The sequence below is a fragment of the Atractosteus spatula genome, chromosome 5, assembly GCF_055471065.1.
Source record: "Atractosteus spatula isolate fAtrSpa1 chromosome 5, fAtrSpa1.hap1, whole genome shotgun sequence".
NCBI classification, from domain to species: Eukaryota; Metazoa; Chordata; class Actinopteri; order Semionotiformes; family Lepisosteidae; genus Atractosteus; species Atractosteus spatula.
The window spans coordinates 62,962,839-62,978,819 of NC_142710.1; the positions used below are offsets into that span (position 1 = coordinate 62,962,839).

Consider the following 15,981-nt stretch of genomic DNA (forward strand, 5'->3'; position numbering starts at 1 on the left):
TGCGTTTGAAGTCCAGCAACAGGTGCCTTCTGCCTGGAGTCTGCTTGCTCTCTCTGACTATGTGGGTTTTGGCAGGCGGTGCTGGTGTCTTTTCACATTCCAAAGACAAAGCATGCGGTGTGGGCTGCCATCCTGTCCAGAGTGTATCTGCCTTGTGCCCATTGGGTGTAAAAAACACCAAACTCCATCTCGCTCCAGCCCTCTGCTGGACTAAACTGGTTATTGAAGGTGGATAATGGACTTTGTCCATTCAAGTAGTTCAAGTAGGTGGCTGCGTCAGCATGCGTAGGCTGCAAAGGAACAAGTAAAGGTTTATTCCCTGCTGAAAAGAGAAGAAAAGAAACACAATGTTTTGGCTGTGGAGCCTTCTTCGGGTGTGGAATTCAGCTGTATGTGCTGAAAGAGTGGCATGCTTTGTCTGTGCTTTGTAAACTGCCTTTTTGAGTTTCATTTGAGTTGATATGTTGAAATTTGTATGTTAATATCAGGTACATAAGATGTATATATAGATGTTAATACACATGCATGCTGTTTAAAACTTTTGCTTGGTGAATTGGTGCTTTGAGTGCTTCAAATCCTTTTTGGTGACAGCACAAAACAAAGACAGTTTGTGTTGGCTTTTGTAAGCATTATGTTGCTGTCTGTAATTAAATGTGAGATTATACAGTAGTTTGATCTACAGGTACAGATCTGATATGCTGTACAAGGCTGCAAATTAGGGTAGTGTAACTGTACCAGTAGATTTCACACACCAGGAGACATTTCTAAATAAGCTTTTTTCTTTCCTTTTCAGTCACTGGGGCATTATGATGTTTTTTTTTTGCCATTGCTTGTGAACTGCTACACCACCCTCCTGCTTATTAGCAGCAAAGTTTGTATATTAAAAGTATGAACCTGTTTTTAAAGCAGCCTTGTTCAAAAGGGTATAAATTCAACTCTATTACCTATGAAATCTATGGTCACTAGTTCTAAAGCCTTTGGTAACACGTTTCCATGTATTTCAAATATTATAATTTAAAGCTACTTTAATGTTTTCTTTTCTGCATAATATACAGTCTAAACGTTTTATGTCCTGTACATATATGTGCACACCTTTGTATTAGTGGGTTTATACAATAATTACAGCATATATGTGTATACAGTACATAAACATTCCCAAGTGTAGCCATGAGATTCAAGTTAATAAAACTACATACTGTACATGCACAATACAAATGCAGTTCAATATCTCACCAGGTGTACATATAATGTTATTTTGAAAAAATAATGATGAGAAAATTGGCTTGTGATTGAGTAGTATTCTTCCTTGAGATAACGAAATACTGGGCTCGAGTCATTTAATTTAATAAAAAAAACACCAGGCAGTTAATTAGGTATTAGAGTTAATATAAAATTGTCAAAATGATTTATGAATCTGTATAAATTGCCATGCAGAGGGGCATGAATTTAAAGAACGCAAGAACAGCAAAAGATATGACCATGACCGGCTTTAATAATGAAGATCACTGGGTTGCTGTTTTTGTGGTTGAAAGTGGCCTGTATCTGACAGAAATTGTCCAGACAATGACATGTTCTTCTTCAACAACTAGCAGACTAGTCCAGAGAAACAGGGAAATCGAGTCTCCGAGACACAGGCCACATTCTGGAAGACCAAGAGTGACAACACCCAGGACCACCACATCCAAATGATCCATGTTTGGAATAATTGTCCGGGGCGGCTGAGAGATGATATAGCAGTCTTATGCGATGTGATCGCAGCAGAGAGAGTGTTAGAGTGTTTAATTTACTGATGAATGCCTGATTGCCTTTGACGGACTTGACAGAAGCAAAGAGTTCCGATGTTGTACTCAGCACTCTGCTGACTGTTGTGATTATTCAAGGCGTAGTAGTGGAATTGTGATACTATGGGGAACAAAAATCATTGATACAGACAGAGAGCAGCTTCAGTACTCGGCAATAAATTGACAAAGTCCTTGAGCCGACAGTTTTTCCATTCTTGGGAGCCAATCCAGAAGTGTCAATTTTCCATCAGGACAATGCAAAACCACACAGTACTCGGATTACAATGGCACGATTTCAAGAAAGCAAAACTCGAGGTCTTGTTGAGGCTTGATTTTTCCTGACTTGATTACAATTGAAATTGAACATCCTTCAGTAAACTATCCAGAAGCTGATCAGATCTATATGTTAAAGTTACCAGAATTGTGTTTCTGCCAAGGGATGTAATACATGATCTGATTTTTGAATGTTTTTATTTTGACAGCATGTCATGTTTTATAGTGAACGATTCTCATAATTCTTTGATCTTTCTTTTTATTGGCGTTTTCTCTGATTTTATTTGATATCAATGTTGAAAATATTTGTCTGAATCTCATAGACCTCAGTGAGCATTTCTTTTATGCATCTCTGTTTTGTCTTTTGAAATAGGTATGCAGACAGAATACACGTATATAGTGTCTTGCTTTTCCATACAGTGTACATGTCAGGTTACGAGTGTTTTTTCAGAGACGATGAAATGATTTAAAAATGGAGAGGTATTAGTCTGAAAGGTCAACTTACATAAAGAGAATCTCTGAACTGACACTAATTGAAAGAAAGGGGAGTTGAAAATGGTTGGATAATGTAGTCTTGTGACTTATAAAGTGCTAAACTTTCTAAGCAGTTTAACACCAAATTTTAAACAATTTGCACCACTGACTGTAGACGTTATTAACAGAAACCTCGGGGTTATGTGGAGCCGGTGACCTGCTGGAACATACCAAGAAATTGCACTGCCTGACAGCAATACTTAACGTGCTCTGTTAAATTAAAAGTGTGATGTCACGTTTTCCCTTAAATTACGGCAGTGGTTGAGTTTCCTGAATATCAAATACCATTAGAAAGTAAATTAGGGGTTATAGTGACTAATTTCCCAGTTCATATGCCCTTAAGGGTCTGGTGTTTCCTTGAGTGGCAAGAAGGTCTGAACCAATTACAACCATATGCACACGGGATAGTGAACTGCAAAGAAAAGACCTGCATGCCACCCACATACCTGCACAATGCAGCATTTAGGAACTCTAACTGCTTTCCAGGCTGCAAACAGGCTATAAATAATGACAGGTTACTATTTTTACTTGCATATGTGTTTCATTAGGCTCTACTTAATAGTTCCTGACAGATCTCTGCATACACATTAAATGATACATGGAAAAATGTATTATAGTGCGTGTAAAAATGAAGGTCTAGTTTCCTGGTAATATGTTAGAATCCAAATTAATGACAAAGAGCATCTTGGATAGTCATAAGAGAGATAATAGCGCAGTGCCACACACAATCAAAGAGCTGGAGAAGGAAATTACTTTGATGTCCATGGACTTCAATAGCTTTATGGTTGCAAACACTTTAAAAAACCACAGGGTTTAACATGCAAATGTTATACATACATTTGCTTAAAACTGGTATACTAGCTGTCATTCCTACATGAAAGACTGTCAAATTTTTACTGCCAGACGTACATTTTTTCCCTTATATCAGTGTTTAAATTTGTGCTCTGTTTAAAATAATGAGACAATACAAGCAGATACTGAAGCACAGCAGCAAATCCACAATATCCGTATGTATGGCACAGTTCTCATGTTTAACCTTAACTTTTCAAACTTGTGTGGTGTGGTAATTGCACAGCAGAATGAACCTATTGTTCACTTATAAATTATACTCTTAAGGGCAGATTTTGAAAAAAATTGACATAATTTATTTTTGGGAAAGCGTTCTATCAATGGTATTGTCGCCAAAATGCTTTCTTGCCCTGATTGCAACACACCGAGCTATTCTCAAAATCCATTTACTTGTTTAAATATCATTGATTTACTTAACTTTTTCGTTAAGTCTATAACGTGTTACATTATATTCCCCTAAAATTGAATATTAAAATACAAAAAATATAAACAGCACAGTTTATATAATGCAAATGTATTATATAATTGTGAATACAGATTATATATATTTTTGTTGCATAAACGTTACCACACGAAGCTCATTAGCACTTGGGAATGACTCTTTTAAAGCGGTGTTTTATAGTTTTTTGCTTCAGTTGTATATTTTAATATTATATTGCAAAATATTCCTACTATCTGAACCGCCTACCTACAATTCTGTATAAATAATTTCTTAATCTAAGGCATATGCACGTCACATTAGTTGAAATATGTGGTGCTCTTATGCTTAAGCTCCCCCTAGTGGAGGTTAACGCTATTACATGATGCTAGTAGGGTCACCACTTACACCAATAACTGTATTAATAACAATCTTTTATTTAACCAAATAAATCAGTTTTGAAAAATATCTCATTTGCATTGATGGGCTGGCCAAGAATTTTCCACTATTGCTGCACGGAAGACAAAGCAGTGAATGAAAGAAAATAATAATTTAAAATGAATTAACCTAACGGGACTAAATAATTAAATTCCAGCATCTTGAGTTACGGATTTCAGGTAGAACATAATACATATTCGTTTTTAAAAAATCATATAAAATTACTCTTTGCTATTTTCCCATGTTTTTGATCAAATGATTTTCAGCGAACAAAAATGCATACATTTATAAGTGCCCTTTGAAAAGTAGGTAGGCCACGGGTATCTTTTATTATAAGCATTAGCTGTAAACTCTTATCAAGTTTTCGTTTATCTGCTGGGTCTATATATTTTGCATTATATTTACTTAGATGATTGGACATCAGCAAAGTGTCAATTAAAACATAAATTGAAGCTACACAGCACATCTTTTGGAAAACTGTAGTAGTCAGCCGGAGTACGAACGTCTTTTTCTCTCACCACCAAAAAGTACTTGAGCTTTCACCGACATCTTTGTTTTAATATTTGAAGAAGTCGTTCCTTAATTGCATATAAAGGGACAACAATGTAGAATTGTGGGGATAGAAAGCTGCTTCTTCAAATGCGCTTTTCCGAACGAGTACAGTATTTATATCACAACAGTAGCCCCAAAACTAACCTTAACCTAATTTACTTACTGTACACAATGAAATGTACTAGCTGCAAAATTAAATTGGAAAGGGTACCATAAAATATTTCTATATATATCAAATTAACTGATGAAACAGTGAAATAAATCATATCGGAAATATACTAGAAAGTAAAATAATAGCTTTTCTAATACCCTTTGTTGTATTTTTAATATTATATTATTTTTACCACTAATAGTATTATTGTTATTACTATTAAAATAAAATCCACTCTTTGACTTTGCATTTAAAATAGTGTGAAAACATTTGTTTTACAAAAGTGCTTGGATTTTGTGTAATGAAAAGATTAAATTCGAAATTAATATGCGGTTTATCATTTCAACATTTTCCAAATGTACATTATTATCATCAGCTCGGTATTGATCTAAGATAAATATATGTTTGTCAATATTAAACGATTTGCTATTATTAGGCTATAAACAGGTTTCAATTTTCGTTACTTGTGCTAGTGTTTTGTGAACTTATCGGTATAGAATGTTATCCTTAATGTCTTACCTCGCAGTCTGCAGACGAAACATTTTTGCACGACCTCAGGACATTTCGTACAATAGTTCGTTACCTGCTTTAACCTCATTTAATTTTTATCAAGCTTCCAAAAACTCCAATTGCTCTCCCAAAATGAAAAATATTAAAATTGGTCACAAAAGTGTAGCACTAAATAACTACTTCAAAAGGTTTATTTGTTGTCGCTCCTTTGAAAGTCTTCATTGTTTTTCTTTAATTTTTTGGAGGCATTTGTACTTCTATTGCTACAGCATCATAATAATCTGTGTTTCTGAAAATTTTAAAAATCAATGCACTACACTCCTACTTTCAGTATTATTAAACTTGGGTTGCTGAGCATGCTGTTAATGTTGTAGTACGCGGTAATACTGAAGCGTTCGAGCTGCGCGTTAAACGCTATTTTCATCATGATTCTAAGAATTTCGTATGTTTTTTATTTTAACTTCATTTTTTCAAAACAAAAAATTCGGTTATCCTCCGTATTCCAAAGGGGAATTAATGTTTTGCAGCGTGTGATATTACTACACAGAACAAAAAGACATCCGATGCAGACTCGACCCCCACACCTGCTCAATAAAACCCAGCAATCGATTTGCCCGTTGTGATTTCTAATATGTGCAGGTTTGCATATAACGATTTAGTTATACAAGGCCTTTTTTTTAAGGCGCAAGACTCCGTTCCGAATATGCAATAAATAGATTTTAAAATCAAGCGTCAATGCACATTTACGGTCCCTGTCAAGGAATAGTTTTTTTATTCGTATAATCATTATATTACTGCCGGTGCGTTATGTATTTACGGATTGGTCCGATTATTTTTAAATCACCTTATGCTGCACAGTTCTTGCCACTGTTTTGGGGGTAACCAGACTTATTTTTTCAAGTCTGTTGCGTTTGGAGTCTTAAAAGACTGCCGTTAGAAAAATAGGGGTGGCACCGTTCATTAAAATCAGTAAGCCTAAAGCACAAGTTCCTGTTAACGTCTCTTTATTCATAGGTAAGACCGTTTCTGCTAGGAAACAGCAATAGGCTGTTTTGCTTTGGACTGGGCGGGGATAGAAACTTTCTCATATGACAAGTCTTTTGGAAGGAGTTGTAATACTTGTTAGTCCCACTTCTGCTCAGAGCAGGCTTTGCATATGCTCAATTTAGGTGAAAACGGCGAGGAAAGAGACCCAGGAACGGATATAACCCCGGCCGTCGGGCTTCCTTACAGTTTTATTTTGCTTTCCTGTCTGTCTGAAGATGCCTTCGCCTGACCGCCTATAAATCCCATGTGGGAAGAGAATGACGCGTTTGCTTTTATAACTGTAAATGGCATCTCCGAAGAAATCCGCCTGCCTGTTTCAGAAGACTGGGTTTCCCCTTCCAAGCCTGCGTGTTTTCGCGAACTGAAATCTTGGTCTTTGTGTGTCTATTTGGAATACTGTCTGGAGCCCATTTCACTGAAGAATGCAGCATCACTTGGAACTAGGTGCACATTACTATCCTCCTGACCTGCACCCTGACCACAGATCCCATCGATACAGGAGTTTTATGATCGAAGAGATCCTGACTGACCATCCAGACCACAAAGTTTCCGCCCCAACAGGAGAGCTGCTCAAGTTCGGAGTGCAAGCTCTGTTATCAGCAAGACCTTACCACAACCATTTAGGTAAGTCTGACTAGCGTGTAAATCCGGAATGCAAATTTACAGCTGTCTATCAGGCGTGTAAATGATAACACACTATAGTCATTGTGGATCTTTAAATAGACTGCCGCGAACTGAGTACTGCGTTTCACCAGATGTGTTGCGTACGAGCAAGTATTTTTTTAAAAAGATTAAGTGAAACCTATAATTGTCTTTTTTTAATCTATTATTGCCACAGAAATCTCAACATAAAAAATAATTACACACAAGGCCGTTTTAAAATGAAGTCTTTGCATTCATTTAAAGCAATTTCTTTGTCTAAATATAGAGTGATTTGCTTATTAGGTTTATGAAAATACAAGCTGAGAAATTTATAAATTTAGTTATAAATTATTTCATTAACTGTACCTAGATTATATTATATTTTGACACAGGAATTTTCCAGTTGTTAGGACAAGTTTAAAGTGTTCACTAATCCAGGCAAATGCATCATTTGTTATTATTTACTGTATAATGTAAGTTCGGTTTTAAGGTATATAATGGAAGTGTAGTGTTTTTAGGTATGTTGTTTTCATAAACTAGAAGGATACATTGTAAAAAATATATATTTAATTGAAAACAAGATTTTGGTGATTACATAATTCCATCACTATGAAAACGGAATTAATTACAAGCAGAAATACATCTAGTTTTCTAAAGGAAAACAAATGACAAATTACTGGAATGCAGTCCACAGCCCATGAATGCGTATCCAAAGCACGAACATTTAATAAAAATGTTAAAATAGTTTAAAACAATCCATTCCTGACATGTGTTTCTATAATGTTAGTGTTCAGTACTCCTAATGCCTGCGGCCTGTACATTATGTGTACTTTTGAGAACTTGATCTTATGTATTTTGGAAATTTGAAGAACTTTACTTTTAAGCCTAATATCTCAGAAATCAATTTAATCAATTTCCCTACGGGATCAATAAAGTCTTATCTATCTCAGATATAATCACTTTTGTCAAGTAAGCAAGCGTTTTTTTTTGTTAGAAAAATTGACTGCGCTGCAGCTTTTGGTTAAGTGTCATCAGCTCCATACATATAAGGAAAACATTTTACATTAATAAAAGCGTTTTAATTAATCTTGTGTGGCCGGGTAGATCATGTACTGTCCATGCATAAAAAGTAACATGAGAGGGATTTTGTATTGAAGTGTCGTGAGTAGGAAAATTTAATTTAGAATTCGTTCATTTTCTATTTCCCAGCAAGGTCGATTTAACTTAGCACACAGACCAATTTTTCAGTCTGTGCAGTAAATATCAAAACAGAGCAAATACATGCAGTAGTTATTTTTAAATGTAAACATTTCACCTGGGTAAACGACACGCGGTGGTTTCCGTTTTAACCCTCGACGTGGGTTTCTCTTAAAATATATAAGCTCGTATTATGGACAGAATACCCCCCATTAAAACTGAAATATGAGTGAAATTTGAAAGTTGGTTGTAAAATGGAAATATTTAAAAGTAATTTAGGCGCCCATATTAACAAAGTGCAACCGAGATGTAGCTAAATCTACCAGATGTTATTATTATTTATTGGCTTTCATTTTATCGATTAAAATTAATGTCTCCATCTCAGCATGTCATAATGGATTTTTGAAATTATATTTTATATATATACTAGTTAGCTGTCGCGCCCCTAACTGAAACAAACATCGTTTTCAAATAGGCTTGCGCATCGTATTAGAAATCATTTGTGTCATAAATAATTTCAGATGTGTTTTCCGGAGTTGTTATTTTTTGTGTTTGGTCACATGTCCTGTGGATGATTTTTCTGTTATTGTCATATTTTTTTTTCCACTAGTCTTGAAGGCGGACCAGACGAGTGTTTTTAAATTCCCCATGCCTCCGTTATCCTGCTCCCTCGGCGCCCCGCTGGGGTCAGCGCTGCTGTCCGGAGGATCCGGCCTGTCAGCCGGGCCAGGTTCGCACCACCTGCCGCTGGACCTCCACCTCCGGAGTAAACTCGACCCGGTGTCAGAAGCAGGAAGCAAGACGAAAAAGGGCAGACGGAGTCGGACCGTCTTTACTGAACTGCAGCTCATGGGGTTGGAAAAAAGGTTCGAGAAGCAAAAATATCTCTCTACACCAGACAGGTAAGTCCTGGGATTCCTGAACTGCACATATGCCCATTTTTATATGTATATATTTTTAGTATAACTGTCTACGAATGTCCGGCTGATCTGATGTGATGCGCGATGGGGCGGCTGGCACCATCCAGGTGGGGGCTGTGTTTCAGGAGGGCTGAAGCGCATCACCTTATACGGGAAACGTTTCGGGGTCTTTGAGAGTGGAAAGCCCTGCACAAATGCAAGCAGTTCATTAAATTATTATTAGAAAGCAGACTGGACTAGTGCTGCTACAGTTAGGCCTGTTGTTTCCAGTCGTGCTATACAGATTCGTTATAAAATAATGATCCACATCATAGCTCACAGACAGTTCTGTACAGCCCGTGTAGACGTTTTGACTGTAAGTCAGTGGAGGTTAAACAAATCCCACAGTCACGCTTTAAATGTGTCAGAATGAATGATTGAATTACCAGTATGAAAATACAAGTTTGTTTCTGGAGCGACACACACCTCACCGTGCGAACCGCAGGCCGAATAATCTTCTATTTAATTCCACAGAATAGACCTGGCAGAGTCATTGGGTCTTAGTCAGCTGCAAGTAAAAACGTGGTATCAAAACAGAAGAATGAAGTGGAAGAAAATTGTGAGTATCATTTATGCGAATTTTCTATTTTTGTGCGAGACGTTGACTACTCGACCAAGCGCGCAATACTTTCTCATGCGGGGAGCCGAGGCAGAGATTTTCTGAATCATGTCCAACCTCCACCTTGACCCTTGGCATGCACGCACTCTGTCGGCCTAGAAATATGAATGGGCTGTAATATAAGCCTGGGGTAACAAAAACAGAACTGCTCTAAGGTGTCAGTTAAAATGACATACTCACTTCACACACTTCACATAGGGTGTTACTGTGTGCCGCAGCGTAATTCACAAGGACTGGCTTCATTTTCAGGTTTTGCAAGGCGGAGGCCTAGAGTCGCCCACCAAGCCCAAAGGGCGCCCGAAGAAGAACTCGATTCCCAGCAGTGAACAGCTTTCGGAGCAGGAAAGGTCCCGGGACGCAGACCGCCAATCCGACGGCTCTTCTTCGGCACAGTGTGACGTCAGCCAGGAGGAGTAGTACGGGCTGGGTGTTGATGCGGATGGACTAATGGCACCGAGGACTGAGCAGCCGGGCGCTCGTTTTTTGGGATGTACCCTCGACCGTCGATAGCTTGGCACTAATGACTGATGTACCATATGTGGTAGTCTTTTCTATATTTTATTTTTCATTTTAAAATAAAAAAAAGTTTAGGTTTTTCAGCAAGTAAGGACTCTCTTATTTTATTCTGTATCTTTAGCGGGGATGAACGTACGTGCCTCAGTCATCTTCTAAAAGAGGAATCGGAAACGATATTTCAGTGGTCAGTAGGTCAGCACTAACTTTGGTATTTAAGGACAATATTGACTTGCACGTAAAATACAGGCCCTGTTCTGTAACGTTCCCTGTTCTTCTTCCAAGAATGCATTTATTTTTTTAAAGAAACACAACGGATTTATCAATTAAAACCTGTTTCATACTTTGCTCTGTGATTTCTTAGTTCCTGTGGCGATTTTTAATCAGCAGAACGATTTATTTTTTGGAAGGTTCCTCACTTGTCGGTGTGTGCGTGTGTTGGGAAGGAGTGTGACCCCAATGAAGTTATTTTAAAAAAGGAGCTTCATTTTCTGAAGTTACGCAAGGACTGAATCCTAAACGTTATATTATATAGGCTGTCCCTCTTCCCCGGGGGTATCATTCCTACCGGGAGCCACCTATATTTTAACACCTATATATATATAAGTAAAACACCTATTAAAATAAAACTTTACAGAATTTTAAAAAGATGATCTGACACGTTGTTTGCTTCTCTTCTGCTGGTTTGCTATATTTAAGAGCGGAACATATGTCATTATGTTCTTGTCTTCCTATAGCAATTAATTCTGGGTATAGTAAATTCAATTTCAATAATTGAAAAATAGCCACCTTTACATTTTCGCACTTTTCACTGGTTTATTATGATTATTATGATTATTATTATGATGATTATTATTATTCATAATGATAATGTCTGGGCCTGCCCTTTAAAAAACTCGGGCCTACAGAATAGTTTATTTTATGTTTTATACGTTGTGTTGCACAAGTGTTAACCTTTCCAAAAATGTACAGTGTTACAATATTACGTCGACGGAGCAGGAGTTTGATACATTATTTCACTTAGATTTTCTGGCCTGGAACTCGACCGAAACAAGAGCCGAAAAAAACAATGTTCAGAAAAGGATAGAGCAATTTTCATGGTATTTTCTTACTGTCAGGATATGTTGTTTTTACACGCGTTTGTGTCCATAAAAGCTTCAATGTCAATTTAACTCATTCTTGAGATCACGCTGTACCGCTGCCATGTTAGTCCATTTGATAGAGGCTCCAACTAGCATAATTATAGTCGAATTTCTTACAATAGTGACATTAAGTTTATGCTGTTTAAATTCTCAGCAGTTGGCGCTTTATTGTTTTGGGAATCTATTTAAGAGCATTGCTTTAAAAACGCGTTTTTAACAAATAATACATTTAGGTTTTTTAAGTGCCACACAGAAATCAGGAGGGCAGACAGACTTTGCCTCTTGCTTTTAGTTAGTAAATGGGACATTTGAAATCCTCAAAACATCCCCAAAAAGCAGATTAAAGCAGTTTTTTTCTTGTAAAAACTGTAGACGCTGCTTTGCAACAGATGGATATTGTGTTACATACTACAGCGGAAAAGAACATAATTACGTCAGTACAGCTGGATCATTGCAATAACTTGTATTAGTGGCCGGGGGCATTAATTAGACATTAATAACAGAAGATCTTGACAAAACTGCCACAGGCTCTTCTGTTTTTAGATTCGGCAAGGGTACCTTCAAAAGGGGTGAACTCAGCACCTCATCGCGGGCGTTTGGCGCAGCTCAAAATAATTACTGTTTAAGACCTTGTTTTCGTCACACGCTTTCAGCAACACCTTAAAACTGTTTCCACTCACAAAAAGAGATTATTGCCTTTTAACAGTCAAAGGGTAAAGGTGTGAAGGTGCGAAAAAAGAAATTCAATAGGTGAGTAAACACGACACGAACACACCAGCCTCAATACTACTACTACTACTACTAATAATAATAATAATAATACAACTAATAAACCGTTCTCCAAGTGGTGTGATATACTGTATATGCAAGATGTCACCATTTTCCTCTTCAAAAAGTGGTTCAAAAACGGTTAAAATGTAAAAATGGTATTGAGCCTGTTCAAAGTGCAGTTGACCCTTTTTATATTGGTTGCGCGTTTCATATTACATGAATTCGGTGCGGTGTGAAATTATACGCCTACTGTACTGTACATTCGTGTTCTGTTGGTCGTGCTGAGGGCAATAAAAGCTGTTACACAAGCAGGGTTTTCCTTTTGGGCCCAATTGTTTCATTCACAGCGGTGTTGTCAGAAACAGCAACGTCTCCTTGTTAAGAAATTGCGTTGTAATGTTGGATTGGAAAGGTGTCCCATATTGCTCCTGTAGAATGTCCTAAGGCACTTAAATGCCTTTTCTGCAGAACTTCTTTATAGTGTCAGCGAACCATGGTACGGCTTATACAGCATCCGACGTGCAGGTAACATACAGTAGAATAGGTTTACATTTCACGCCACGGTTTATGATAATTTCGATTATAATAATACTTTCACCGCAGTTAGGAAAGAACACCTACAGAGTGTTAGAATTAGGGAAAAAAAACAAAGCCTGAATATGATAGGCAGGTAGGTATACGTTGTAGGCTGCGCTTTTTATCAGATACGCCTTTTCTGAAGCTGCCACGTCTGTGCCATTTAAATCGCTACATAACGTATTGGAAATGAAGTGAGCTCTTTAAGGTGAAAATGAAAGAAAAAAAAGGTAATTTCATTTTTTTTCGCAATCAGGGGTACTCTTGTCTGTTATTCCACAGTGTTATTTTATAACACTGCATGAAAGACCTGTTGACCAGAGACTGAGGAGTGAATGAATGAAGTTTTGCAGTCCAATTTTCAGTTGCTTCTGCCTCTGATGTATTCTTTACAGAATGCTGTTAAACTGTGCGGGGTTGTTATGTTTTTGTAATGTTTTTGACATCTTGAATTCCGGGCCTGGATGAGTGTCTTCAAAGAGGTTCGTAAGAAAAAAAAACAGTAGTAGTAGTAGTAGTAGTAGTAGTAGTAGTAGTGTGTTTTTAGAAACTTTTAAAAGAGTTTCGTTTTAATAAATATGAAGAAATTCAATAGAATCAGAACTATATCATTGTTAAAATGTCAGTTATTTCATATGCAGTGGATGTTGAGCAGTAGAATTTACTTTGAAACTATTTGAGCTTGCCAAATATGCGCGACTCTGATTTCTGAAGTCTGAGGTCTAGTGGCGCAGGCAATAAATCTAGTTAGAGCTATTTTACCCCTCTGAGGTCAACTAGATACATTAAATATTATTTTACGGCTCCAGCAGAAAAGGCAAAATGGCGACATTTTCCAGGCATTTCATACAGTACATCTTTTTTCTCGATTAAAAACAATTGTAATATAAGGCTACTTATACTACTCTCAAGTATAAATGTTAATGAAAAGACTGGTTGACGATCTAGAAGATTCTAGCTCGCCGATAGACCTTTCCTGAAAAAGCTGCCGTGTTTACACAAAGACAATATCTGGTTTCTGGTTATAAACCTCTTCCACACAATAAGTTATTTTGTTAGGTCATATGGCTGCGTTTTAATTTATTGATTTATTTTTTAATTATTTAAATCAATAAATTAATTTATTTAACTTGTTGATGTTAAAAACTTAATCTGAGTGGTGTTTTTCTATTTTGTCAGGTTCCTATATATTTGAAAATATAACGTGTGAAAGAAGTGAAAAGTTTTTTTTTCCCTCTTATTGTAACAGTACCATTACATAATGCATGGATTTAAAAAAACACAACACTTCTCTTCATGTCTTCAGATTCATTTTTCATTGGCATTCTTATCTGAGGTAGGATGTGTCACAAGTTTTAATTTTTACAGAAGTTCTTGTTTATAGTCTCAGAAAATATAAGTTCGATGTAACCTTTAACCACTTTACATAAATTGACTTTTAAGATCTTTAATTTGGGGCAGAAGTGTTTAGAATTAGAGTTAACTACTTGGCTGAGGGATATCTTTACAGAATGCCAATTTTCATTAAAACTTGAATTCAGGGAGAACTTGTTTACTCTGTAGTGTAAATATGTGGTATGTGCCATTGAATAACACAACATTTTCAGAACTTTGAACCGAGTTATTTATTCTAGCAGAAATATTTACAGAAATCTTTTTAATCACATAAATTGGCTTCAATGGCGTGGCTGTTGAGGATTTGCATAAATGAGGAATACCAGGGGAAATGAGTATACAGTAATTACCAAGTGCTTGCTGAACTCCCGCCCACATAACACCGAGCTGAATGATGACTTGTTAGACACTTTATTAAGCCGTGCAGGCAGCAGGAGAGACAGTATTCAGAAATATTATTTTTAACAGCATTTTCTAGAACCAAAAGACCAAAAGAGAAAGTCGTGCTTAACATCCTCTTGATCATGGGAGGAGGCGATGTTTTTGTTTTCTTATGTTTCAAATTAAACTTGACTTTACAGGTACAGCGTATCTTTTGAGGTATAAAATATCAGCATTTAATAATTCACTTTAATAATTGTGCACACATATGTATATTCTATTCTATTTGTATATGTAAGTATGTACAGAGAAATGCCTCTATGTATTGATAGGGTTTTTGTTCATTGTAGAATAATGAATCTCGAGCTCATTTAAAAAAGAAAATACATCTACTTTTAGAATGTATTTTTCTGAGACTATGAAGATTAATTTTACTCTGTTGCTTTTTTCTTTACTCATGACAGAACTCCATCCTGCAACAAGTTAACATGGGCCTCTGAAGATGCCTAATGAGAGGCGATGGGTTACAGAAGTTATTTAAAGGTATAGTTTGCATCATTTCAATAAAACACATGCCAAATGAACATCTGAATTGGTCTCCCTTTCCTTCCAAACTCATACTCCACTTTTTTCCAAAGTCACTTACAAATAGCTTTATTGGAATAATTGTCCATAACTCACAGACCTCCTCAGCAATTTCAGATGCCTGCCTGTAGTGTTTCTAATTTAATGGCTGGTGTTCCAGCAATTGAACATAATTGGATTAAATATCACGTTTCACAATATGTTTCGATGTTTCACTTCAGGATACGTTAATAAACTGTCGATAGTATTTTATACTGTTGGCTCAGTTTATACTTTTTGTGACGGCAATGCACGATAATCACGTCTTTGAAGTGTTTTCAAGCAAATTACCTGTCTGAAATCTCAAATACACTACAAATTCGCCATTAGGGATGTCACACATCGATCTTTATCATTTATCGGCTGTTTGCGATGTATTATATTTAAGATGGTCATTTTAAGATAGCGTTCATATCAAAATAATTTATTTTTTAAAGAATTTGAAAATAAGTGTGTGTTTCTGTATATATGTCCATGTGTGTTAAGAGAGGATTTACCGATATGCAGTGAGCCTACTCTAAGATTCAGTTCACAAAACGCTGGAAAGAAAAGCTATAGTCTAGTGACGTTATATGTGTGCCTTGCGCATTCCTTACGTTTGTATAGTAA

At 36.6% G+C, this 15,981-nt stretch overlaps 1 protein-coding gene across 1 annotated transcript; it reads left to right on the plus strand.

Moving 5' to 3' along the window:
* Window positions 1–6,636: 6,636 nt before the first annotated feature.
* barx1 (BARX homeobox 1) lies at window positions 6,637–10,827 on the plus strand. Its single transcript, XM_088916775.1, has 4 exons — window positions 6,637–7,177; window positions 9,003–9,294; window positions 9,826–9,910; window positions 10,220–10,827. The coding sequence occupies exons 1-4, from the start codon at window positions 6,976–6,978 to the stop codon at window positions 10,385–10,387; spliced, it is 747 nt and encodes a 248-aa protein (XP_088772901.1). The 5' UTR covers window positions 6,637–6,975; the 3' UTR covers window positions 10,388–10,827.
* The last annotated feature ends 5,154 nt before the right edge of the window (window positions 10,828–15,981 follow it).